A 27862-nucleotide genomic window follows, 5' to 3' on the forward strand; every position below is an offset into this window, starting at 1 on the left:
CCGAGACACATGCTCTTGGATCACAGACTGCATCGCTCTGCAGAGAGACCGCGACTCACCCTCAGGAACACGGACGTTTATGGGGTGAAACACTTTCCCTTCCCCTGCGCGTAGACGAGGCGGGAACGGCTCCAACATGGCGGCGGCGCGGGCACGCACCACCCGCCCGCACCATCGAGACGCGCCTAGAGAGGCCCGGCAGGGGGAGAAGTTCCGCTTCCGGCGGCGGTCGCGGCGGTTCCGCTTCCGGCGGTCGCGGAGGAGGAGATGGTGGAGGAGGGTGGCGGCGGCGGCGCCATGAGTTTCCTCAAGCGGTTCCCGCCGCCGGCTGAGGGCGTTCGCCATCAGCAGCCCGACACCGAGGCGGTGCTGGCGGGGCGCAGCCTGGGCGCCGGCACGCTCTACATCGCCGAAAGGTGAGGGGGGGCGGCCCGGCAGGAACCGGGGGTACCGTCATGAGGGGCCTGTATGGCTTCGCCTGAGGGGGCCGACTTATGAGGGGCCTCCCCTGGAGGCTGGTGGAGACCAGGCTGGGGGGGCGTCTTCTCCTCTGGGGGAAGCGTGGGGCCGCTCTGAGGGGCTCCGTCCCCTGAGGGGACTGTGGGGTCTCCCCTGAGGGGACCTGCCCGAAGGAGGGGGGGATCCCCCTCGGATAAAGGGGGCTGTCGTGTGGGGGAGGCCTTCAAAGGGCGCTGTGAGGGACAAGCTGGGGGGGCGGGGGGGGTGTCCCCAGTGTTCCTGCTGTAAATGGTGTTTTAAACAACACAAGATGGAATAGCGCAGCCAGCGAGCCCGGCTGGCACATGAAAACCACCGGCACCTCTCTTTCGTTGACAGGGGAGTGAACAGAGCTGTTGGTTTTCTGTTATTAACTTTCTGCTGTTATTAACTCCTGTGGTTTTGTGGAGTCTCATGTTGCATTAATCACGTGGACACTATGTGTTCTTACTAGGTAGCAATAAATTAAGTTCTGGGGGAAGATGTTGTCTGAACTCTTTATGATTTCCTTTAAATCCTCTCTGCATTGTACAGTTCAAGAAGACAGCTTGTTGATAAAGGCAATGTAATTTTCTTTATTTGTGGGAACGTACTCTAAAGATAACATATTTCTGCAGTGGAAGAGTGTTGTTAGAACACAAACGTCATCTAAAACGTGCGCTGAGGAGTGAATTATCTTTTAAAACCTTTAGACACTGAAGCGTTTATAAAACAGGTAATATTATTTAAGGGGATTTTTGCCCCACCTGAACTTGTTAGTGATGTTGCATTCCTCTTGGAGAGGAATCTCTCTGGAATTTCAGTTACTGTTTTGTTTAGTTGTTTGGTTGCAGATACAAAGGTTTCTGTTCGCACAGCATCTGCCCTCAACACGTATCATGTTGAGTTTCTTTGTAACTTGCTTTCAGTAGATTTTTGTGTGAGGCGCATACAAGTCTGCCAGCTTCCTCCCAACATGTTTCGAGTGCGTTGCAGAGCTTTTACCAGAGTCACTTACTGGTAATGAATAGAAAATGCCAGCGTTTGCAGGAGTGCCGTGCTGTGGGAGAACCGGGCAGACAATGCAGCTTTGGATCCGTGTACTGACTCTGCATCAACAGCTGTAAACACTGAGAACTGGCCGATCGAGGCTAGGAAGGAAATTCCTCACTCCCAATTTACTAGCTCTTGCTCTCAGCCAGGTTTCCTGAGGCAAGGAGTCTCCTCTGACCTTTTCAGTGGTTTTGTCCCTCCACAAAAACTTGCGAATGCTGAGTTTTGCACGTGGTGGAGGTCTCACTTTCTGCCTGTCAATATTTCTGTTTGCTGTCTGACCTCATTGATCACAGACACCCAAAACTAGCTGTGGCTTGATTTGTCAGCTGCTAGAAAGACATTGATCCTTCTGATATAAAGGAGGTAGCAGCCCAGTAGCAACAACCTATGCTGTCTCTTGTTGTGGTTAGGGATGAGAGTGAAAATGGGGGGAAGCAGAGGTTATAGCACATAAGTTGTGAGGGAGGAAAACCATAACCTGGCTTCGTTGGCTCTGCTGATCACGGGACTGGTTGTTTTTCTACATACAGGCCCATACCCACATCAGATCTATAATCTTTCAGAAATTACAATTACAGTTCCTTTCAGTATTCACTTTATCTTGAAAAACCACAGAATATTTATTAGTTTGAGTTACAATTCACACTCTGGAACCTCTGCAGTAAGCCTTGGGATCGTAGCTATCTACAGGGAGGAGAAAGTGAAGAGCCAGGGAGGGAAACTCAGGGTTTAGTGTAAATGCGGTAAAGCTGAAATGTGTTTAGGGTGCTCAGCTTTGCATTCTTTAAGAAAAGGTTTCTTTTACTTCAGCCATTAGTTATGCTGTTGCAAGGTCCTGTTCAGGCAGGTCCAGGGCTCTGTATTACCTGAGAGTGGGGTAAGTGCCTTGTCTGGAATTGCTCACTTTTTGGGGTTGCTTTGCTTTTCTGCAGGTGAGTCAGGTACCTTTAGATTCCTCTGTTAGTTTATAACTTGTCTCTTCTTTTTTTTTTTTTTTTTTGTTTTTTTCCTCCTTGTTAGTCGCCTGTCTTGGCTGGAAAACTCTGGAGTTGGCTTCTCCTTGGATTATCCCACCATAAGTTTACATGCTGTGTCCAGGGACCTGAGCGCCTACCCATGGGAGCACTTGTATGTTATGGTGAATGCCAAATTCGAAGGTATGCCCGGAGTGTTGCTTCGTGTTCCTCAGTGGCATGATTTCTTCTTCAAAGGGAGTAAATTTTTTTTTTTTTTTAAATTAAATGCTTCATTCAAGTAATAGCTTGTATTTTCTTTTTCATTTCTCTGAAGGATAGTTATTTTAGAAGTATAGCTTTGCCCCTGTTTAGAGTCACTGCTGTGCTGTTCTGCTCTCAGCATGTGAATACGTACAGCTGGAGCCGCTGAAAATTGGTTCTCTGCTCTCTTACACTCATTTTAAACAATTTAGTTTCTCTGCTCTCTCCCTGTGATTCCAGCTTAAGTATCATTTTTGCTTTATTGAATTTACGTTAATGTTGCTAACCCTCTCCAGGCTTTATGAATTCCTGCTGTTTCACATTAGCTTGCAAGTGTTCATTCATTTTCTCCCACAGCTTGCTTAAAAAAAATATGACAACAGCTCGTGTTACCAGGCTTAATGGATCTTTGTAGGTTTCCCACAGAACCAACCTTTTGCCCAGTCTTGCTTTGTGTTAGAGAAAATAAGTGTTCTGTTTCATTCTTTGTATGAAGATTTTTCTATATTTTAATGTATCAATGTTTTTCTTCTGGGAGACCTGTAAATATTTTAAGAGTGGGATAAACTGCCATTTCAATTTAAGAGTAGCAAGTGTTAAGTCTTGAGCAGGTCTCCTTTCCCCTTGATGCCTGCTAGTTGTTGTAGTTAAAATGTGGTGTTTTAATTTTTCTTTAAATATTCTATATGCTGAAAGTGCTGACAAGACTGAGGAAGCAGAGGTGTTTTTTAGCTATTAATACTTTTAGTTATTTCCTTCTGTCATGTTACTGATGTTCTCTGAAAGTCTGTCACCACAAATAATAAGAGAATGTGTCCGTCACCCCTTGGTTTCTTCTTCCTCATTTTCCTTTGTGTTTACTTTGAAGTAAACTGAGCCTAGTCTGAAGAAAGATGTTGTTTACAGCTCTTAATTCATTCTCGTAACGGTGCTTGAAAATAGGGATATCCTGTGACAGTTCTCTATAAATCCTTAATAGACTGATTTGTATGGGGTTTTTTGTGTGGTGTTTGTTTTTTAGTTGGTGGTTTTTGTTTTGTTTTGTTTTCAAATATATGAACTCTGGGTACCGTAAATCTTCTATAGCAAGCAGAAGGTTTGTTTAATTTTCAAGTCTATCCCTGGCCTGGGATTTTAACTGCTGAATAGTGTTAAACCCAAACCTCTCTACTTCTTTGCCTGCAGGAGTCATCGTTTCTTAGTTGGGCAGGGTACATTTTGTTCTCCCTCTGAAAGTTTTCGTTGCACTTTCTGTGTGTGTGTGTGCCTTATCCTTGCCCCTATTTTAGCAAAGGCAGTTGGAGGTTGACTTAATTGAAAACAAAGAGCTGGACTCAGCAGTAACAAGCTGTGCCCGCGGGTGTCAGCTAGAAAAGGCTTGGGTAGCTTCCTTGGACACTTCATTCTTGGGGGCAGCTGGCTGGCAGCTTCTTGGCTTCTTCGTATTCTTGGCGGTGCCAATTTTGTTTGCGATAAAAGCCGTTCCCAATGGAACAGCCTTAACTGTATTCCTCTTTTTCTGTAGAAAATAATTACGCACTTTTGAGGCTGTCAGTGCAGTGTCCCCAGCCACAAAGCGATGAACTGAAGCCATCATTGTACAAGTAAATGATAATGATTGTGAAGTGTGGGGTTTTGGAGCACAGTTGTTTTCAAGAAGGATCAGGTCGTTTTCCTGAAGTGCCTGAGTATATCATGTGACCATTGCAGACATCTAAAGTAGTAAAATTATGAATAGAGAATTTTTGTGTGCGATGTAAGTGGCGTTGAGGTGCTGTGAGAGGGCCTTATATATCCGCAATGTGGGTGGGAGTGGGCGTGTTTGTGCCTCTCACAGGTTGTGTCCAGGCTTCTGATTTGATTACCTGTGTGTTCATGAAAGAATAAACAAATGTGACTTTTTTTGACAAAATAAACACGTTTCTCTTAAATCTTTCCATTTCCTAAAGAAGAGGAGACAAAAGAGGCTTCCATGGCTGAAGGCGAGGAGGAAGACAGTGATGATGATGTTGAACCAATTGCAGAATTCAGATTTGTACCTAGCGACAAATCAGCCTGTAAGTGAAGAGAGATATTGCATTTTAGCTTAAAGTCCTGGCTATATGTGGAAGACACTGGGGTATAGAGATGTAAATGACATGGTCCTTTAGTGTCCTTCTCTAATTATTTGATTTCTGTGTGCTGAAAAGAACAAAGCAAATTGTTCTATCTTCCTTGAAACTGGAATATTTCAAGCAGCCACTTCTCAAGGAAAATTCCAATGCTTTAAAATAGAGACTTAAGTATAAATACATGATGTGGATAATCTTACGTATATACATTTGTAGAGAACATGTATGGCAAACATCTTTTTGATTACAAATCCAGTGATATTGTGAGTCAGTGACAATTTTATTAGGAACATGCTAATGTCCAGACGCTACCACTGGAAAGCAGTCGTACCCTGACTGGTGTGGAGCTTCCAGCTGGATCCAAGTTTTAAGGATTTTATGTATTAGATGTTGCAAGGAATCCTGCAGCGGGTAACCACAGACAGAATTGTCCAGAGATAAGCCTTTTTCAGCAGTGAAATAATGGAAAAGTGCTGTTAAGAGGATAAAGCACCAGGCTGGATCTGGGAAACCTATTCTGTTTCTTGCGTGGCTGCTGGCTGCTTGGACAATGGTTTCAAATACAAATCCAGGGGTGGTTCTGGTAAAAGGATTATTTGCAATCTCTTTGATCGCTCAGTCCAGGATTTCTTGCCTGTTGTTGTGGGATATTGGTGGAGAATCGTGTTCATTTGTGTTCCTACAGTGGAAGCCATGTTTTCAGCCATGTGTGAATGCCAAGCCCTGCACCCGGACCCAGACGATGAAGATTCAGACAACGATTATGAAGGGGATGAGTACGATGTGGAGGCCCGCGGTTCGTAACAGTTGTTTCTTTTGAAATACCTACCAGCTCCTGGATACCTGGAACTTCTCCTACGGTGTCTGTCATGAGAATAGCTTGGTCTGTTAAGAAGTTCCGTGTTTATTGCTCATCTTGCTGAAACGTTCTTTATGCCACAGGCATAGTGCAAAATCTCAGAAATCTGCAGAAAATCCGTAGTTTTAGCTGTCACAAGTCATTGGAATTCAGCAAAAAGCATTGTTCTCATTTTTAAAAGCCCCAAGACACAAATATCAGCCTTTCCTGTTCCCAGTGGATGTTCACAAGTCTGGTGCCATTGCTGTGGCATGGTCAGCTCACGTCACTGTGTGTATTCCGTACCCAATGTAAGCAGCCTTTTAATCTCAGTCAGTTAATCTGAGCATAATTTACCTGGCTGTTGCCCTGTTCCTCCACCCATGCTCAATCCAGGCTCCTAAACTCAGATCTGATAAACATCAACTTGTTTTTGCAGAGCTAGAACAAGGTGACATCCCGAGCTTTTACACTTACGAAGAAGGATTGTCGCACTTAACTGCAGAAGGTCAGGCCACTCTGGAGAGGTTAGAAGGCATGTTAGCCCAGTCTGTCAGCAGTCAATACAACATGGCTGGAGTGAGAACAGAAGACTCGATAAGGGAGTTCGAAGGTAAGAAATGCTTTTCTTTTACTAAAGTATGTGAAAGCAGTGGTTCTCCAGTCTGGCCAGGATTTCCTGGTATGATTCCCTGGAATAGTGGTAGGGTGAAGTTGATTTAGAATTAAAAGAAAATTAAACTTCTCGGTCTACACTGGGATTAGGAAGCAATTTCCACTCTAAACAGTTAATACTGTTTTATAAAATACCCTAAATTGTAAGTTAGTAATTCTCTTTACAGAGGTCAGCGTGAATTCAGAATTATTGAAATATACTAGAACAGATTTAAAAAAAAATCTGCTTTTCTGAAGGATGCTGTCTTTTGATGCTACTGATCGTTTAAACGTATATTTAAGGAGTAGGGTTTCCTTTTGTCAGAAAAAACCCTCAATCTCTCAAATTTTGCCTTTTCTGCATGCCATTTTCACTGGAGCAATATATTACCTGGGAGAAGAACAGCGAAGTAGTTTAGTAGCATTGCTTCTTTTAATTGATATAAATCTTGGTGTTTTAGTATGGCTTGACATTTTTGAAGGATGAAAGATGGTGCGGCTGTTGTCAATTTCTAGCTGTCAGCTTGCCTAGAATAGTCAACAGAATAATAACTAATGTGCTCTGATCCACGTGGATGATTTTTTAATCTTTATTTGCTTTGTCAGTTGTTTACATGTTCTTTGTTCCATGACTTTGAATAGATTTAAATAATGTAAAGATAACAGTAAGTGATACAGTCGTGTTCTAGCCAGTACCCTTCATTTGATAAAATTTGTCAGGTTTCTGAGCCCCAAAATTTTGAAAATTAAAATAAATTGAACAGCAAGTATGTCACATGTCTCAAAGCCATTTTAATCATTTTTTTTTTTCCTTCCTGATCTTCTTTGCTACGGTACTGCTTCTTAATTTGCTACAGTTACTGATATCCGCAGGGCCGCTCAGTTTCGGAATTCTTTTATTTTTTGACTTTGTAGCATAGAGTGATTGTTCCTTTTTTTTTTTTTCTTTTTTCAAATTTATGATTGCTGAGAGCGGTTTCGGAACAGGATCCTGCCTCTTTCTGGTAGCACGTAGTTAAAGCTTTTAAAAGCTTGGTATTTGTTACACCAAAACTTCATTTAAAAAATTGAATAGTTTAAATCCGGTTTTTAAGTCTTTTAATGAGATAGGGTGAGAAAAGGTTGTAGGAAGTGGTGACATCTTTAAGTGCCCGACTGATGTAGCTGGAACAAAACCAGAAACTTGTGAGCACATGAGGGTTTTCTTAGGCTGCTTTCAGAAGCTGAGCAAAGGAATTTTCTGCTCTGGCCATCTCTTGTCAACAGAGGGCACTCACTCTCTTTCGTGTGATAACATCGTCTGCTTGTGAGCCTGTGGTGTTATGCAGCCTTGGCTGGTGTTTTTCAGATGGGATGGAGGTGGACATCGCACCAGTAGTGGCGGGGCAGTTTGAAGACGCAGAAGTCGATCACTGAGGAGGACGTATGCTGCTGTAAGTTATTCTGTCTTCCAACACCAATGCTTTTCAGTCCCGCAGAGCATTCCATCTCTGGAATTTGTGTAATGCACATGATCCCAGACCTCCTGCAGGAAGTATCTTGTGATATCCGGATGATGGTGATTTAGAGAAGGACAAGGTAGCTGTAGTTATCACAAGTATGGAATGATATTCAATGATCTGCCCAAAATTGCCTGTTACCATAAACCATCATGCTGCATAGACATGCCTGTCTGGAAGACAGGTCAGCTGTTTGGTAAATTACGAATTGTCTGATCACAAAGGCTCTTAGATGCTGATATATGAATACTGGAGCCATTGCTGGGAAGTTACTGTCTTTAGTATCCGTTATTTTGCCCTCAGTGTGCAAGATTTCCCAAGCCTTTCAAGGGGGCAGAACACTTCACAGCGCTGCAAGTCCACCTCTTCCTTCACTGTAAACGGAGCAGGAACAGTTCCCGGTAAAGTTACTGAGCAATCTGGATGGGATTGTTGTCAGAAGTGCACAACTTGGAGACAACACCCTGCTGAGGTGGTTGTGCCAGTGTGCCCTCTTCCCTACCACCACCCGTACTGCTTTTCTTCCGTTAGTGGCATTACAAGATGTGCCAGCATTTCCTCACGGGCGTTGGGTGGGAGAGGAAGAACAGCTTCTTCTGGGACAGTGTTTGCAGTGATGCACCGGCCCAGCGGGGTGGTGATTCCACCACTGCTTCAGCAGTGCCCCGTAGCGCCCAGTTTGCACATGCTACTCAAGCAATGGTGCCTTGTCCCAGTTCTTGTGCCTGTCTTGGAAGTGAGACTGTGAGCGCAGAACTATCCCACTTGAAATGCCGGAGAAAACAGCTGTGGGGCAGACAGTCAAAAGCTCAGGGGAGGAAAAAGGGGCAAGGGAGGAAAGGGCTGCAAATAAGAAGATGAAAAAAAAAAATCAATGCAAATAGGTAAGAAGTAGTTGGTTAGGGATTACAGCGTCACTGAGAAAGATGCTGCAGCCTCTGAGAAAGGCTGTTGTGGAGGGGTGATGCGCATCTGCTCTCCTCCTGTTGCTTACTTTTCTTTGTTTCTGAATTTCTGAAATTCTGTTTTTCTGAGATTTCTGATCTCAACCACTGCCACTGGGCCTGAATTAGTATTTATTGTGTGGTGTAAGAGCTTAAACTTTTCTTCAGTTGCTCTTCCTACCCTGGGAAAGACTTTGCAATACAGGGTGGAGTTCTTCCCAAAATAGTCAAGATACTGGTTGCTCCACCACTGGACAGTTATTGTATTTGATAAAGGGCATATTTTAAAACTACAGAAAACTCTTCAGGTGTTGTACATGAGGTGTCTCTTAGTGAATGGAAAGCTTGGTTCTGATGTCTCCATCTCCAAGATGATTTTGGTCCATGGTTTATAAAAAAAAAAAAATCTAAAAAAATAGAATCATGCTGTTGAAAATTCAAATTTGAACGCTTATTGTTGTGGTTTAAACTTGAGCGGGATTAAGGAGAGTTAGTGGCTGGTAGCAGATCTCTGAAGAGCCTGAAAGTGCTGGTGGACTACACCCCACAACAAGTAGTTTTGTTCAGTGGAATTCTTCCTGCTGCTTACTCCGTGCGTTCCATGGTGCAGCAGGTGGCTGTGGGAGATTAATGCTGCAAGAGGTGACTGGACAGGAAGTCCTCCTGTCCTTCTGCTGAGGGGCTGATCCCTGTCAGGGCAGATCAAGTGATCTGCAAGTGCAGCGTCAAGCGTGGCTGCAGGTCGCAGTTTGGGAGCTGTGGGTGTGATGGGCCTTTTTAAAGTAACCACTAGTCCGAGTGTGCTGATGTAATTTAAGTAAGTTCAAAAACCTGGGATATACGGCAGCAATAAACAACTGAAGGCGCAAAGTGAAAGGAACAGCTCTTGCAGGTCTGTGCTAATCACCCTGCTAACAAGCTTGGTTTGGTTCTGCACTCTGAAAATAGGGGCAGAGAGGGAGCACGCTGTGATTTTCTCGGTAGTCTGTGGAGCAGCTCAGCCCTTTTAACCTTCTGAACTACAAAAAATGATCTACAGGAACATCTTGTTGGTGATCCTTTAGAGAGCAACGTGCTGCCTGGCCTCTAAAGCAATGCCCTTGTGGGATGCTCATGTTGCATGTTACTGCTCATTACCCAAATGAGATGTGACAGTTGCTTGCTGAAGCTCCTGGAAGACTTGCTAACAGTTGATGTGGGACATTTCTACTGGTCTTGTAATAAGCGGCGTTTTTGTCTGTCACGTCACGAGGTTGCGTAATTGTTCTGAAGCAACTGGTGTGTCTGTGCGTGGCAGCGTGATGGGGTCTTCCAGGGCACAGGCGTACAACTGTGGATTGTAAACGCATGCTGTCCTTAGCTGACCTGAGTTTAGAGCTGCTGTCAAAGGCAAAGATGCTCAGCCCTTCTGAAAATTAGTGGGTTTGCAGTGAAGGGCTGTCCTCCGGGACTGCGAACTACTCTGTAAAGATTAATAAGCTTTTATTTTCATGCCAATTATGTAAACTTGGTGTCTTGTATCTTTCAGATTCCTCTTGTGGCACTTCCAGAATAAGCTGTAAAACTGAAGGCATTGCTGTGACTATCGGGAGTTAACCTTTCTTTTAATGACCTAAGCTTAGACATCTAGGTCTATAAATGCTTTTATCGATGTTTAAAACAGGGTTTGACATTTGTGACCACTATGGGGTTATTTAAAAACAAAACAAAACAAACAAAAAACAGTAAAACCTCTTGCATCTAACACTTGAATGGGGCTAATCAGGGGTCATTTCAAAGAAGCCTTTGTAGGAATTCTAGGACTTCAGAAATAAAGCTGTAAGTAGAACAGAATTTTAGATTGTCCTAGAATTTTCCATATTTTTGTACCTGTTCGTTGCATCGGTGGAGTAGAATGGAAATAGAAATGTTACAAAGCTCGACTAAAAGGAAATAGGGTTGGCCAAGGATTAAAAGCAAAGCTAAATGTAATGCCCCTCAAGTAACTGGCTTTATCGGCTCAGTGCTGTCCCTTTCATTTCACCGACAGCAGAGTTTGGGTGGTAGAGGAGATGGAATACAGTCTGTGGAGTCCTGAAACAGAGAACTGTTTTGTGTCTTTGTATTAAACATTAACAAGATTGTTAAATAAACTAAGATTTTTTTGTATCTCACAACCAACTCTGTGTTGCAGTTCTCAGTCCTTTACTTCAACAAGTGGCTGGCAACTCTGAGCTGATGTCGTTTGAGTTTTATCACTGTCTTCTATAACAAAAAAGAGAAGTCCAGTGAAGGCATTTTCATCATTTACCTACATGTGAGAATAAAAGGGCAGAACATTTGCAGAGTGCGCTGTAAGATGATATTGTTCTGACACGTCCCAAAGGTGGAAACCCGGCTTTACATTGCCAAGAGCTTAGTCCCGCTGGAGCTTTTACCCTTTCACCTCTGCATGGTAATGCTTTTGTCCTGAGGCAATATTAGCAAATTCAAGTTTCCCACCCTCCCCCCCCCCCCCCAATATTCAAATGGAAGTCTAAACTTACTAAACTTTTTCCATTTTCATTTGATTTGAAGTTGACTTGTAAATTATTTTTCAATTATTATTATGTCGGTTTACGAACAGTTTTGCCAGCCCTGCATTCTTGGAATCGTATTGAGTGGTCCTGCCTTGCTTAGCACGTTTGGTTTCAAAGTACGTAGAAAATATAACCACTTTCTTGAATATTCATTAGGAATGCCTGTCAAATTACTGGTGATTTAATAGTGTTGTGAAATATTGACGTTGCTGATAAATTAGGTATTTAGCATGTTACGCAACAAGATATTCTACTTACTAGTCCCTTTATATATATATATGTATGTAAATGTATGCATGTTTTCGTTAGGGATACGGAATGCCAAAGGAGAGTATGGAGTGATGCTTTAATTTTTTGCACTGGGATTTGGAGAATCTGCATGGGGAGATTTTGGGACAGCTAAAACTCCACCAGCACCATAGTTTAGGAAAGAAGGCTCATGCAATTTTCAGTCACCATTCATCGTTAAAACAGACTGGGTTGTTTTGGGTATTTTTTTGTTGTAAATCTAGTTGTTGCAGTGTGGTCTTTCTGCTGTTTTTCATATTAAACTGCAGACTGCCCGTTACCCATCCTGACACATGGGCACAGCTAACCCAGAGGGCAGCTGGGCCGTACTTGGCTCCCCTCAGTGCTCTCTCACTCCATCCTGGCAGCAGGAAGCTCCAGAAGGAGGACTGGTTTTGTCCTGCTGCCGAGCTCCCGGAGCAGGCATCTTGCAGTGCTTTCAGGCCCATCAGTGGAGCAAGATTAACCTGGTGAGGTGGAAACAAAGCTGGCTGAGCCCTGAAGGTAGCATTGAGAAGTGTCGTGTGTGGACTGACAAGTTCTATTTTCATTAACACTTTGTATTTAAGCTGTGTTCTGGGAACACTTCGTAAACATTCATTACTTTGAATGTAAAATATTAATTTCTGGTTGTACTACCAAAAATAGTTTCAGTTCCGAACTTACTTGTATTTTTCATTCTTTCTGCTACTTTTGGGGTTTTTTTGCTTTTGTTCTGCCTTAATTTAGTCAATTTAAGGCTTGCCTATTTCTTGGTGATTTTTATTTTCATTTTATATTCTAGGGGCTATAAATAGAGCAACTACTTATTAATCACCCAGATTTCTACTGTTTTTTTTAAAACCTCTACATTATGCCAAAATAAACAACATAGACATCCAGAAGTCAGAGTTGACCTCTTTGCTTCATGGACTTGGCTTTTGCAGGCCATCAAAAATGACGTGGAATTAGGGCCTCCCATCTAACACCTCCTGGCTGCCCACAGACTTGTATCTCTGCTTTCTGTTTTCCCTGGCAGACGGTATTTATGCTCTTTGAGGCTTATTTTTGAGATCTTTACCCAGTGGGCCTCGGGGGCTCAAAGGAGACCTGCAAATCAGTTCATTATGCAGGAAATGTAAGAAATTAGGCTAAAAACTGGGCTTGAGTACACCAGTAAAGGCAAAGTCCCAGGGGGGAAAAAAAATCGGTAAGGTATGGATCACTTTAAAAATAGGTAAAAGGGATAAAAAGCAGTAAAGCAAGAAAGTGACAGGTAGAAGCCTCCCAAAGCAGCTGTTTTAGCAGTACGTGGTGTAAAAATACATGTTTTTTGGAGGTCTCGTGCGTCGGGTTTCTGTTCTAGCAGCCCTCTGTGGCTGAATTATAAATATGATGTAGAACGAGCTGAAGGCTCACACCTTGTGAGGCTCACAGTGTGGTAGTGTGCAGCCCTTGCCATGAAGAGTTTTACCCAAAAAAAGTTTCCTTTAGCAGGCCTACTCGCACTCGGATCAAAGTGCTGCTGAATGATAACCAGCAGTCCTAGTTCTCTCCAGCGTATTAGCAAGCTATTTTTTTTTATTTTTTTATTTTAATGTCTGAATACAGGGTCATGTATTAAGCCTTTCTTGTGTGGAAAGCATGTTCAAACAGTTGATTTCATTTTGCAATATAATCTTAAACATACCTTGGAAAATTAAAAGGAGAAAAGATTTTATTGCAACAAGTAAATTACATGAAAAATTTACTTCCTGAACTCTCGCAAAACAGATACCTGACAGCAGTAGCTGTTTAAGACTTGGTTCATAATTTTACTGCGAAAAAAACAACCCTGATTCCCTCCCTTCCTCTTAGAATATGGTCTGCAAGGTGACGTGGGTAATGAGTCAAGGGGTCTACTCCTGGGTCTTTGTAGAAATTGTTAAATCATCTCTCCTTTCAAGCCTAGTAACTATAGAACGAAAATGAATTTAGTCTTAAATTTGAAAAATATATTTTGGCATATATAAAAATGAAGGTACCCGCAGAAGAAGAAACTTTACACTAGAAAGAGAACTTCAGAGGATGGTACCTGTCGGTGGTGGTCTCCTCTGCTGTGGCTGTAAAGGGCACATTTGTGCCAGTCTGGCTATGTAGCTTTCCTGTGGTTTTAGCTCTTTATTCTCCTATATTGCAAAGTCATTTATTTCAAGAAAAATATCTGGTAAGAGTTACATAAAATCAAGTTCCACGTGATTCATCCCTATATAGTCTATTTTACTATGTGAAGAGGCAGTAGTAATCTCAGATAAAGTCAGGGTTGGGGTTTTTTTTTGCCTAAAATGCCCTTTTGCCTGTGTGTCTACAGAATTTTATGGTACTTTATTACTGCTCTTTCCAACCAAGAAAAACATTGAGCAGACTATCATGGGACAGGATGGGGCAGAGCCTTCCCGAAAGGAAGCGAGGGGTTACTTACCTGCACTCGGGTATTATTAAAATAATGCTGGTCCTACAGACCTTTAATTTTGGTGTAAGGTACCTCTAGAATAGAGGTGTGGAGACTCTTCTAGGGAGTCGTGTAGCCTTTCCTCCTCTCAGAGGTATGTATATTGCAAGTAGGAATATGATGAAGGTCACTATAGGAATGAAATCTTCAGCTCCTTTTTTGCAGGCGCCTTCTATGGGAAGAAATCCAATAAAATCAAACCTTGAAAAGGGCTGGGTATTTCTCTAAAATTAGTTTTGCATGCTGTTGTAATAAAGGTCAGCAAATGGCACTTATGGCTAAAGTGACAAAGTTTCAATGTTTTAACAGTCCTTCACATTCATATGGCTTAACTGAAAATGTTGGCAGATATTCTCAAAATCCCAATATGCTATTACAAAATAAGTATTTAAATACAAAGTTCTAAGTCAAATATTTCAAATATGATATCTGAAAATACAACTGAAAGGTGGCATGGCAGTCGATGTCAGCAGTTCTTTGAAAGCTTCATGTCTGCAGATGTTGAAAGTAGTTTTAATGTAGTACTGCTAGATTTCAGAATTTGATGTCTCAGGATATCCGAGGAAGGATTTCATCCCATATAAAAGCCACGAGTATTGTACCTGAAAAGAGAAATTACAGAAAGGACCTTTAAATGTATTTGAGAAGGATGCAGTACTGGTATGGAAAATAAACATTATGTGCAAGTATTTGAGTGTCTAACATGCAAAACAGCAGGGATTACAGAAAAAATGGAATTTTCTGTTGAAAGGGGTAGAGATGGTCAGTACTCTTGCAAACCCCATCTTTTTCACAAAGAAAGCTTCAACAGGCTGTGGAAGTGATCCTTGTGAGTTAATAATCATGTTTTTCTTTGTATATTTAATGTTTTAGTCAAATCTGTATAAGCCAAGACAAAAGCAGAGCAGTTTGACCAGGTGAATCCAACTCGTGCACATTCCTGTTGCTGCATCAGGTCGTCTTTCTATGTAGCTGGACTTATAAATGACTCAACCAGCTGCTAAATCGCCGCTCAGCCCACAGGATAGGGCTGAGTTTGCTAGCACTGTCTGTTTTGATAACTGCATCAGTTTTAGGTGCTGCAAGCGTGTATAGGATAGTGTTGTTTGTTTTTTTTTCCAAAGGTCATTCTAGTTTAAGGTTTAATCTGAAGTTGAAAAAAGGTAAAGTTAGAGATTGCAGGTTCTTCATGAGAATCATAGAGTATCTCCAGTTGGATGGGACCCATAAGGATCATAGAGTCCAACAGCAGCCACCTAACTACCATTTATTAAGACCATTTTTTTTTCTCCTGGAAAAAATCAGTATATTCTGTTTCAGAAAAGAAGCAGATTCTGGTTGACAGCGTTCCTCACCCATAGCTTGTATTTTATGAAGCATCCTAGATCGCAAAAATGCTTACTGGAAGGGATTCTGTTTAGTCCAGTCTCCCACTTGGTGCAGGACTATTGCCTAAGCTGCTAGATAGGTCAGTGTCCTGGAAAACCTCCACAGATGGAGACTACAGCACTTCTCCAAGTAACTTGTTTTACTCTTGCTGAACCCTTCTCCAGAAAGTTTTCCTGGAGTCCAGTCTGAACTTCCCACACCCATAACTTGCAGCCTTGCTGTTACATTGTCTGCCAATCTCGGTGTTCCTGCACATCAAAATGTGTTACTAAACTCACAGTAAGCTTTTTTTTGGAAAAATTGCCTTTCCACGGGATATTTCTGCCATTTGTGGCAGCTTCCAAGAGAATGAGTACTGACATAGCAATTCCTAAATAAGCAGAACTTTGTTCTCCTGAAGTCCGAAGTCCAACCAGCTCTGCTATTTACCTTCCCAGTCTTCCTCTGGACCCTGAACTCTTGTGAGGACTACAACCCAAGTGACCACATTCACCACCAGTTCTTCTCCATTTGTCAGCACGTCAAGTACAGGATTACCACTCACTGGCCCTTTAGTATTTGAGTTAGACTTGATCAGTGACAATTTTCTAGGAACTTCCCGGATTGCATTCACTCACTGCACGAGAGTTTTGCTCTGTCAGATGATGCCTGCATAGCTGAAAACCCTCAGGGGACCAGGGCCTTGGGAGTAGGAGACTTCGGCTAGGTGTTTCTTGAGACCCTCCTTGGCTACCAAGTCCTTGAGATGCTGATCACTTCACTGCACATGGACTTGCAATTCTTGTTGCTTTGCTAAGCTCCATGCTTAAGTGTACTGAACTTGATGGAAATCTCTGAATACCTTCTCTGAGCAGAATGGTGAAAGTTTCACCTGTAGTCTTCTCCCTTGCTTACCTCCTTCATTTACATCTACTGCCAAGTGACTTTTGTGGAACTTACTTTCTATCCTGATGGTGAAAAAAACATTTTCTTCTAAGGAACGGTATTAGTCTTTCTGGTAAAACTGATCTAAAGAAATGGACGTTGATTCTGTTTCTATAGCGTTAGAAACCCAGCAGGATGCTAAGCTGGCACCCGTCCAGGAAAGAGCATCCCATTTTATTGCCTTCATGTCCAGTATCTTGTCACCAACTCTTCCATTCAAAGCTGCCATCTCCCTGGTACTGAAAAAGCAGCATTAGCTCAGTCCCCGTCATTACTAATGGTATAATCATGCCTGGGCAACTAACTTGAATTCTGTTGGCAGTACAACAGAAACTATCTTTGTTCCCCTGCTACTTATTGCTTCTGTGTTAGTGCAGAATTTAGGCCTGCCTATGCTAAGTCGTAAACACTTGCTGACATCTATATTTATGACAGGAATGAACTTTTTTAATGCTAATGGAGAATCACCATCACCATTACAGAACTCAGAGGGTTGTGATCAGCGGCACAGAGTCTAGTTGGAGGCTTGCAACCAGTGGTGTCCCCCAGGGCTCAATACTCGGTCCAATTTTGTTCAATATATTCATTAATGACCTGGATTAGGGGACAGAGTGTATCCTCAGCAAGTTTGCTGATGACACCAAACTGGGTGGGGTGGCTGACACCCCAGAGGGCCGTGCTGCCATCCAGCGTGACCTGGACAGGCTGGAGAGCTGGGCAGAGAAGAACCTAATGAGGTTCAACAAAAGCAAGTGCAAGGTCCTGCACCTGGGGAAGAAGAATGCAAAGCACCAGTATAGGTTAGGGGCGGACCTGCTGGGAAGTAGTTCTGAGGAGAAGGATCTGGGGGTCCTAGTGGACAGTAAATTATCCATGGCCCAGCAATGTGCTCTTGTCGCCAAAAAGGCCAATGGAATCCTGGGCTGCATAGGGAAGAGTGTGGCCAGTAGGTCGAAGGAGGTCATTCTCCCCCTCTACTTTGCACTAGTGAGGCCACAACTGGAATACTGTGTCCAGTTTTGGGCTCCCCAGTTCAAGAGGGACAGGGAACTGCTGGAGTGAGTCCAGCGAAGGGCAACTAAGATGATTAAGGGCTTGGAGCATCTCCCTTGTGAGGAAAGGCTGAAAGAGCTGGGACTCTTTAGCCTGGAGAAGGCTGAGGGGAGACCTTATTATGGCGTACAAGTATCTAAAGGGTGGGTTGAAGGAGGATGGAGCCAGGCTCTTTTCAATGGTTCCCAGTGACAGCACGAGGGGCAATGGGCACAAGTTGGAACATAGGAAGTTCCATTCAAATACATGGAAAAACTTCTTTACGGTTCAGGTGACAGAGCACTGGCACAGGCTGCCCAGGGAGGTGGTGGAGTCCCCTTCTCTGGAGATTTTCAAGACCTGCCTGGATGCAGTCCTGAGTAATGTGCTCCGGGCAATCCTGCTTTAGCAGGGGAGTTGGACTAGATGATCTCCGGAGGTCCCTTCCAACTCTGAAAATTCTGTGATTCCATGATCAGTGAAGCTGTTTTGAAAATTAGTTCTTAACTACAGTTCCAAGATTATATTCATGAAAGACCGTAAGACACCAGTAATTTGTTTATCCTAAAAGAAAACTTCCCCTTCCTGCTCCTCTTGTGAAGGTGATAATCAATCTTCCTCTTTTTCTATGAAAATTGTTTTAAAGTTGACGATTAGGAACTGGCTTACGGCTACATCAGGGTACCCTTTATATTTGGAATGGTCTCAGTCTCCTTGTCCTTGTGGGTGTTTGCTATGCCCGTACATGAGATCATACTGCACTTTGCACAGGCAATTTGAACTTTCACGATATGCTAGTCTGCATATGGTAGTTATTACAGCAAATCACAAAAAAGCCTAATAGACTTCCCTAAAATAAGAACAAAGTAATGTAACCATCTAAGATGCTGATGCTGGGAAGCAAGACATCAAATTAGTGTATCACTATGACTCTGCCAGTTTCTAGGAAGTCTGAAACAGTATTTCTCCTGACACATGGATTCTGAAACTAATTTTTACAACTAAATTTAAAATATCCCTTCCCTTATCATCTACTTTTATGATTCTGCTTAGAGGTTCTTTTCACAAGAATTTTATTATCATCGTAACAGGTCATTTTCCCAGATGACTCATCATTTATTCCAATTTTGGAAGACAGACATCTATTCCTATTATTTTCTTATTTCATTTCATGTTAGATTTGTAGTTCTGCGCTCCTGTACTCATCAATTCATTTTCAAATACAACAATCTCCTCTATACTTCCACCTCAGACACCTTACATTTGTTTACAACTCTTGGTTTATAAAATAACGTCTATATGAAGCACCCTTGTTTTGCAATGAGGTATTTCTATTACCAATTTATATTACCAGCCCTTCAGGTGATCCACAGACCTGAGATCTGTAACAAAATGTTTGGCTACAGTAGTGACGGTACACAAAAAGTGATGTGTCCTGAGTATTCACATCTTTACAATGCTTGGTCTGGAGTTCCTTTCTGTCATAAATTAAGAGACCGCATTCAATATATTCTGTACGTATTTTCTGTATGTTAACTAACAATAAACCACTGTTTATGAATTTCACAGAAATGTAACATTAATCTCTAATCGCATTCTAAGTTCCTCATCATAGTTCCATTTATGTTAACATCTGCTGATTTTCTTACTCAAGCTAAAATCACTTGAAGGCTTTCTGTAAAGCAGTTCTGCAGGATGCATCTTGTTAAATAAGTAGAACATGGTGCTTCAGAACACCTCCTGTTTCTTTAGATCACTTGCCAAAATACTAAATCCCAAGTGCTTACAACCTGGGAAATCTCAAAATGGTTATCAGGTTGAAATCAGTTAATATACCAGAAAGCTAAACCTAATTTCTGAGAAATATCATGTGTTCTGTTAGGACCCAGGTGATGCTCGTCAGCTTTGCCCAAGACATTTCATTAGCTATTAACTGGAACAGTGCATGGGCTTTTATCAAGCTTACTCCATTGTTCAGTCATCCTGTTTAGATATCTAATTTAACAGAATGGTATTAAAGTGAATTTTAGTTAGACTAAGAATTCTGTCTCCCTTTTTGACCGACTGAGAGTCAATACAAGTAAAACACACACAGACATGAACTCAAACAAGAAAAAGTTACTTGTTATAACTGAAACCCTTTCAGATGTTTCCTGTGTGTGTTTCACATGCTGTTGTACCTTCATCACTGTTGTACCTTCTAATAGGATTAACAGTCATGAAAGAACTCGGGATTAGCCAGCTATTTCTTTATATACCCTCTAAGCACAAAGCTCAAGATTTGTAGGGACTAACCACAACCAATCAACTGCATGAAGTATTAGATGGAGCATTTTCAGCTGCACACAACTAGGAGTTAAAATCAATAGCTTCCAAATTAAAACCATAATTTAAGTTAGAAAAAATGCAGTTATTGATATTCCTTAAACTAAGAACAGATTGTTTCCAACAGTGATTGGGGGGGAAAAAAACATAGAATGGGAACTGCAAAGTTTAGACACTATGGAGATAAAAGAGATTTGATATTATAATAGTAATAATTTGAGAAAGCACATTTTAAGCACTTGTCCTAATACCTGTGGGTGGTTTTTTTTTAATTAATCATCCCCATGTTCTTGTATACTGTCACAAAGCAAGGCAGGAACTGCATGCTAACCAATACATTTCTCTTTTTTAACTTAATCAGGCTAATATTTACTTTCTGGTAGCCTCTTTTGTTTTAATATTCTGCTAGAATCTACAAGTGGGCCTTTGGTAAGTGTGAGAGTAGGCAGCATACCTCAAACAGGCTGGATTTCAGTGCCAAGGCATAAAGTGCCAAACAATAGGCAGTTTCGAAAGGATCACACTCCAGAGTAAACAGCTGTTGGTTCATAACTAGTTAACCCTAACCAAAACACGAACCTTTTTCCATTTAGAATTGTGCTGTTGTGGTTCTTTGGTAGGTACATTATCTTGCTCAAAGTATCCCAAAAGTACTTAGACTTTGAACATACTATTATATAACCTAATATGGTTGTTTCCTGATCAAAACAGTAGATACTATTTTGTGAATAAAAATGTTGTTTAAAACTCAGTATTAGATGCTTGATTCACAAAACAGAGTGTTACAGGTGCTCTACATAGGGCGTTAAACAAGTTTAAAATATGTAGCTTACATTTGCAACACAAAGCCATGATTCTGAATGACTTCTACACATAAATTATAATTGACTATTTTCTGGATTTTATTTAAAACACAAAACAAGCAGGCTGTCAAACAAAGACTAGGCATTTTTTGAACCATGTACTTTCTTGAATAAAGTATTAAGAACTTACCTAAGCATGGTGCTATCCAATACACTAGTGAATAACTCAAAAATTTGTCATAGAAACAATTTGGATGTAATGAAAAAGCCAATGCTGGGTTAAATATTGCTCCTGTGAGATTTCCACCTGCAATAAAATGTAAATAATATGAAATCAAACCATCTTTCTTAATGTTTATTTTAAATGAATATTGAAATGCACATACACAATACTACAAGAAAGGCACACTGCAATAAAATGAACTAGAAGAAACCATTTGAACAGATGAACTCTTATGAAGTTATTTACAAGATATGTTTAAAAAATTAACTGTTTTCTAAAATGCTTTAAAATATCTGAAGTGTAGGCTATAACTTTATCTCTTTCTAGCAAATATTCTTTGAAGAGATGGGTTTGGTTAATGTTGAATGTTTCTATTGATAAAAATAAGCTGCTTTACACAGTCTGCATCACGCTTTTAGAAGAGACAGAAATTACGCAAATATTAGTAAACAAATACTGAGCTTTCATTTCATCCCCATGCTGCATGTAATGCATATGGCATGATAATGGAAAAAAACCTGTCAAACGCTGTTCTTGCTAAACTGACCTCTTTACTTTCTTAATAAAACACTAATATTATCATATCAATTTCTAGAACACTAAGATTCTCATATGGTAATAACAGTGGGAAAAGCCTTCACAGTCATTCTAGATGTTATTTGAAGAAAATAAAAGCAAACCCCAGTCCACTCTCTTCAGAAAGGAAGCTGAAAGAAGCCAAGCATCTTTCCTTGCCTCTGACTTCAGATGTAAATGAAGTTGCCCAAACATCTTCTAAATAACTAGATCCAAACATATTACATTGTGGGGACTAAACTGTAATTACACTGCAGATGAACCTGGAGGTGTTTTTAATTCTGACATATGTTGTTTCTCTCACTGCAATCATGCATAAAAAGCATTACTCATAGCAAAATTATCTGTATTTCTGTATTAGTTACCACCCACCCCATATCCGTTTTATCTATTAATCTATTCCCATAAAACATAATTTCATCTACTTAGTTTCTTAAAGCTTATTCTTGATTTTTCCCAAATAAGGTAGCATGAGCTTTGAACTTACGCTTTGTACAAATACCAGACTCCTGAAATCCTCATTTTTTTACAAGTACGCCATCATTTACCGAAAGTTTGGTCTTTATTACTCTCCTGTATTTCACTTTCTATATACTCATTATTTCTTTTACCATTATTACAGTTCGGGAAGGTTTTAGTCTTTGTTGACCTACTCAGTTTACTGTGCTTTTACACTTGTTCTCAACAGCAACTCAGATTTACTGTCCCTAAACCGATCCAGTCTGTTATTCTGCACGTTGACACATTAACAACTTCCACTGTTGCCAGGGAGGCCATCTACAATAATTTACTTTGCTTTAATCTATTTATAAATTCACTGCTTTTTCTTTTATACCCACAAACACATATTCAAGAGCAGAATTTCACTCTTAGGAGGCAGTTGCAGTATTTCTTCAACATTCATTACTAATAGCTACTGGAATATCAACCACAGGCCAGGGCCACTAATATAATCTTATTTTAAAATATTTATTAAACATCTCAGTCTGTGTACCAGAAAAGATAAATGATTTCAAGGCAAAAAATCTCTGCTGTTGTTACACATAAAAACTTTAAAAGGTTAAGTAATGTGTGTTCCACACAATGTGTGAAAAAGTAATTTTAACTTTTGGAATTACTAAAGGCAAAACCAAAATTAGGAAGAAACTCAGAATTAAAAATATGTATGGCATTTTTACCTTGATATATTAGGCTCAGAAACATTTAACCAATTTCATACAGTTACTTCATTGCAATATTGCCTGTAAATGAAAAAGCCCTCAAAAGGCGTGGGTTTTTTCTTCCCCTAGTTAAATATTTTCCAAAAGGAAATATCCAGAAATATTCTTTACCAACATGTATATGGTCTGCATCCTTAGCTTCTGAATCATTCCCTTAATATGCAAAGATATAATGTTCCTTTTTTCCTTCAATTTAGTGGAAGAAACAGAGTGGATGCAGTATTGGAGCTTTTGTGTAAAGTATGCACTATTACAAAAATATGGTCCGTGTAAGATTAAATGTAAAAAAAAAAAAATTCCAAATATTTTTAACTACAAAAAAAAGCAGAAGAAAAACTGTAGGAACATTGTGTAATTTTGAAAATACTGTATAATCTGATGTTATTTTTTGGAGTAAGTCGCATGGCATATCTAAGTACCTTTTATGGGGTACACACAACACTGACCCAGCAACATTTATTTTTTACAACAACTTCACTTAGTCGCCCTCTAAATAAAATTGAATGCTTTTGAGCCCTGTATGTGTATCAATACAATTAAGACAGGTGTAAGCCATACAGATATGGCTATCCTTTTACCCAAACCAACCTGGAGTAAGAGATGATAATCCTGCTTACAGGCCCTTCTTAGACAGCAATCATTCCTCTTACAGGATACAGCTTTCAAACTCATAGTAGAACACAATACATGGAATGAAATATGATACGCTATGTACGAGATGTATTTTCTAAGATTTCTGGATCATTCCTAACTGTAATAAACCTGGATCCTGAAGGCACAATTGATTTGGTTTTTAAAATCAGAGTGTAAAAAGAAATCATTAGCATGAATTTTATTTTGTAAATTTAATGCATCTGAGTTCCTAGCTAGAACACTGTGTCTGTCAAATAAAAGTTTGAAAAATCATTATTCATACAATATTCTAAACTATTTGCTATTTTTGTAGGAAAAAGGAAGAACGTTACAGTTTGCCCAAATTAGCATTGCTTTCCCTAAATTAGTGCTGGTTGCCTGGCCCTTTGGTGCTGGGTAAGCAAGAAAGATCCATTCCTCTTAAAGAAGTGCTCAAGTTTCTTATAAACAGTTAACGAAGAGGTGCAGATTTCCTGAGAATGATCCAGCCCAGCTAAGTTAACCATCTGCATGTCTTCAAATCCTGCACACAAGAACTTGGCCTGCTGGGGTCACTAGCCATAACACCCGATTTGGAAGTCCCTCTTCCTGCAGCGTGAACGAAGCACAACTTCTCAATCTGGAGGTGGAGCAGGCATGGTTAGGGCTACACCACAAGACCCACAGGACATACTACAGGTGGTGTATATGCACCAGACACAGGTTGTGGCCACCTACCAGGTCCTTTGCTACTGCCTCAGCTACTCGGCATGCTGTCAGGAGGACGTGCTGAGCGACTGTGGGAAGGGGAGCCCTCAAAATGGAGGAGGCAGGAGAATGGAGGATATCCTGGGGAATGCTTGTGTGTAGATGTGAGCAAAGGGAAAGAGGCAGCAAGAAAGGTTTGAGAACCTCTAAGGTGTCCTAAATGTACCTACCTAACCTGCCACTGAAAAAGATCTGTTACGGTGCAAGCCTGTGACTTCATCACAGAAATAAATTAATACCAGCAGCTTGCTCCCATACTTGTGTAATAGCTCAGTGACAGGAATCTTGGGGTTTACGCCCTCTTCTGCTTCAGGAGGCTTCAGTCCACATCTCAGGAGTGCACAGTTAACACTGGACTCATGATTACTGCAGGGGGAAGATGGCACTCCAACCTTCCTAAGGTTTGCCCTCTTTGCTGGACACTCAGTTTCAAAAGGAGAGCTGAACCTTTTTTTTTTTTTTTTTTGAAACTGAGTGTACAGCAAAAAGAGAAAACCTTAGGAACCTTGGAGCAGAGTGAACAAGACAGAATTTGATTTTCCACTAAGTAGGGGATAAAACCAAGTTCACGATGTGCTCCCTGGAATGCATTTATATTTTTACAGTAGACTTGATTGTAGATTAAAAAAAAAATGGAAATAAAAATGTCCAGGTAGCACAGGGTGTTCTGCACACAAATCAGCACAAACTGTGCATGTGAAACAGGCCTGGGCGCAGTCGATCTGATGTTTCCTAGAAGTACATGCAGATCGATTGCACTGGATAGTCGTAACAAGTCCAAGTTTATGACAAGGAAGGGGACTCGGTACGCAGCTTTCTCCCGCTAGAAAAAGATATGAGGCCAGCCTGGCCAACGGCACTGGGCATGAATTGTTTGCAGGAGCTAGCGAAGAGAAAGGTAATGTGACACGTATTATTTTATAGGACTATTTGCTAAGCAGGAAAGGAATGTTAAGAATTAGGAATTCAGCTTTCTATGCTTGTAGAAGAGGCAGAATAATCTTTGGCTACACTTTTACTGAGCAATTCAGAAATATATTTAATGTGCTAAAATGGATTGACACCTTGCCTCTGCCTTCAAAAATTAGTTTTAGAAAGTAGTTTAAATTGCTAAGTTAATTCTCAAAAGTCTCCATGGACTTCTTTTAATCTTTCAGGTATTAGCTAATTTCAGCTAAACATAATGAGTAAAGGTTTTTTTCATTAATACATCTGAAAATTCAAATGTACTTTAATCTACTATATGCTATTATGTTAGATAGCATAATACAGTTAAACCTTTTGGACAAAACATCCATGACATCCCAGATGTTTGCAGATAAGAGAGTGATCTCCCTCTCTCATAAATGGATTTGATCGTTTCCTAGGTGACTTTCTCTGTGGTGGGGGCTGCAGCACAAGCAAGGAGCTCCATAACCATCTCTCTCACCTCCTCACACCCCAAACTACAGAATCTCTGTACAATCTACTCCCTGCAGGGCAGTCCTCAAGTGACAAGTGACATAACGGTGGCACTTCACCAGGGACAAGAGGCAGCATCAACAGTCAGCAGAAAAAAGTTCAGACTGACTCCTCTCGCTTCTTCCTATCCGCTGGTCCAGAGAGGCTGTGCAGGTGACAGCGTCCCAGCTCTGGGAAGCATGAGGTGACAATCAGGCAGAGACAAGGACATGGCCACAGAAGGCATTACAGTGACAGGAGACTTGTAAATGCCATGATACACCAGGCACTTAATATTTTTCTTTTTTTTACATTTGGTTTCATGAGGTCTTCTGCATGCATTCTACAAATAACCATACCTGCTTCCGATTTAAGGATTTAACACAGTTAAATAAACTGCATTGATATGAATTATGCATTATTTAAGTGCCAAACTTCTGTATTACTGGTCTGTACCCTGCCGTTGCATAATCAGCATTTTTTCCTGATGCAGACAGCAGCGCTCTCTCGCAATACCACTTAGAAATCACGAGTACATTGGATGAAATCTCTCACGCTATATAAAGTCGGATTATGAACTGATCCTTCATGGAGATATTTGAACAGTGTCCTGTGAAACTCTTAACTATATTTACTTGTAGATTTGACATTGTTTTAAATTTGTAACTAATTTAATTCTTAACCCCACACACCTGCCTGCGATCTAACCAGGCAAACTTTACATATACTTCAAATGAACCCCCTATATGTAGGACCAAAGACTTTCCTTGATGCATTCTTTGTCATCTAACAAAAATAATTTTGCATCTTAACACTTTAAAGAATATAAAAAAACCCTTCTGTTACAACTTCATTGCAGGAACAGAGGGAAAAAATAAGACTGACCTGCATACACGAGCATGGTGATGAGAAGAGCAATCAAATGGACTTTGTATTTGGGATTAACGCTTTCCACTCGCAGGACGGTCAGCTGGAAAACGACGGAAAAGAGCAGTTCTATGCAGAACGCCTGTGCCTCTGTAGTCTGCATGGGGTTGCTGCAGCCCTGCGAGAGTGCTCCAAAATGTGGCTCTGCCATCTCCAGGCGCCAGATAAAGTACATGAACACCCTCGCAAGCACCGCAGCCACGAACTGAGCGCCGATCTTGAGTCCACCCATCTTGACCGATGTCCCACCGCCCCACATTGGCTGCAAGGTACCACAGGGGTTGCATGTGCTGCCGGTCAAAGTCAAGCCATGCAGGACGGTGAAACCATAGGTGAGCGTGAGGGCGGTGTGCGGCTTCGGCTCCACATTGCCGAGCAGGGAGAGCTCGTTAGTGCAGGCGCAAATCTGGAAGGTGCTCAACATCTCCAAAAGGAAAGTGCAAAGGCGCTGGTGGGTGCGCAGCCGGCGGCGGGTTACTCTCCTGCACAGCCCCACCGTTACCACGATGCCGGCCATCAGCAGGAGTGAGGTCCCGACCCCACCGACAGCCATGGCGAGAGTTTCACAGGCCCAAGGGCTCCAAGGAGGAGTCCACCCTGCTCCAGCCCCCACCACCTACGGGGGAGAAGGAAAGCGGGAGAGGGAGGGAAAATAACCACCTTTTTCCCTTCGAGGTAGGAGGCGGCTTCTGTCCCCACCTGCTCGCAGCCTGCCAGACTCTGACTCACCCTCCGCTGGACGGGGAGCAAAGGGCAGGGGAGCCCGGCCTGACAGGGCTGAGGGCAGGAGGGATCCCTCCCCCCTCCTCTCCCCGCCAGGGAAGGGGTGAGAAGGAAGGTCTCTCCCTACGGAGGAAAAGAGGATCGGGGGAGGCGGGAAGGGGGCTCTTCTTTCCCTCAGCCCCTTCGCGGCGGGGCGGACGGAGCTCCCCGCTCCCCTCAGCCCCCGCCCACGGGGCAACGGCAGCCAGTTTCTCGGTCGGGTCGGTAGCGCGGCCTCCCCGCAGGCAGGCGAAAAGAGCTGAAGGATAAGCTCCGTCCTCGCGGCGGGGTGAGGGGAGGCGGCGGCGTCGCCTCCTTCTCCTTCTCCTTCTCCTCCTCCTCCTCCCTCTCCTCAGCTGAGCGCTGCGCGACCCGGAGCGGCCGCCGCCGGCAGCGCGCGAGGGCTGTGGGACCGCGCATGCGCGCGGAGGGGGCCGAAAGGAGCCGGGGGAGGGGGGGTGGGGGGGGCGCTGGAGCTTTCCCGCCCTTGGTGCTGAGGTGGAGGGGGTGTCCAGTACGGAGAGGAGAGGGCTCTGGGGAGACCTCAGAGCCCCTTCCAGTAGCTAAAGCGGCTCCAGGAAAGCTGGGGAGGGGCTCTTGATCAGGGAGTGTAGCAGTAGGACGGTTTTAAACTGGAAGAGGGTGGATTTAGATTAGATATCAGGAAGAAATTTTACACTGTGAGGGCAATGAGGCACTGGAACAGGTTGCCCAGAGAATGGGCTGCCCCATCCCTGGAGGTGTTCAAG

At 42.1% G+C, this 27862-nt stretch overlaps 2 protein-coding genes across 3 annotated transcripts; one reads left to right on the forward strand and one right to left on the reverse strand.

Annotated features, from left to right (window-relative positions):
- Positions 1–248: 248 nt before the first annotated feature.
- On the forward strand, positions 249–11076 carry CLNS1A (chloride nucleotide-sensitive channel 1A). 2 transcript variants are annotated; one of them, XM_082498532.1, is made up of 7 exons: positions 249–416; positions 2554–2690; positions 4703–4807; positions 5547–5657; positions 6139–6312; positions 7702–7786; positions 10325–11076. In XM_082498532.1, exons 1-6 carry the CDS (start codon positions 268–270, stop codon positions 7767–7769), a joined length of 744 nt encoding a protein of 247 aa, XP_082354658.1. In that variant the 5' UTR covers positions 249–267; the 3' UTR covers positions 7770–7786; positions 10325–11076. The 2 variants fall into 2 exon arrangements, with proteins under 2 accessions (XP_082354658.1, XP_082354657.1); XM_082498531.1 differs by having other exon boundaries at positions 4700–4807; positions 10325–11074.
- A 3585-nt stretch (positions 11077–14661) lies between these two features.
- AQP11 (aquaporin 11) lies at positions 14662–26904 on the reverse strand (the record flags this gene model as incomplete). Its single annotated transcript, XM_082491198.1, has 3 exons — positions 14662–14714; positions 20776–20892; positions 26310–26904. 3 exons carry the CDS (start codon positions 26902–26904, stop codon positions 14662–14664), a joined length of 765 nt encoding a protein of 254 aa, XP_082347324.1.
- Positions 26905–27862: the final 958 nt, after the last annotated feature.

This window comes from Vanellus vanellus (assembly GCF_965231255.1).
Source record: "Vanellus vanellus genome assembly, chromosome: 1".
Classification (NCBI taxonomy): domain Eukaryota; kingdom Metazoa; phylum Chordata; class Aves; order Charadriiformes; family Charadriidae; genus Vanellus; species Vanellus vanellus.

Coding starts and splice junctions, on each gene's coding strand:
- CLNS1A (XM_082498531.1), top strand. CDS start 268: ATGGTGGAGGAGGGTGGCGGCGGCGGCGCCATGAGTTTCCTCAAGCGG. Junction 2,691..4,699: donor GGTGAATGCCAAATTCGAAG/GTATGCCCGGAG, acceptor CATTTCCTAAAG/AAGAGGAGACAAAAGAGGCT. Junction 5,658..6,138: donor GTACGATGTGGAGGCCCGCG/GTTCGTAACAGT, acceptor TTGTTTTTGCAG/AGCTAGAACAAGGTGACATC.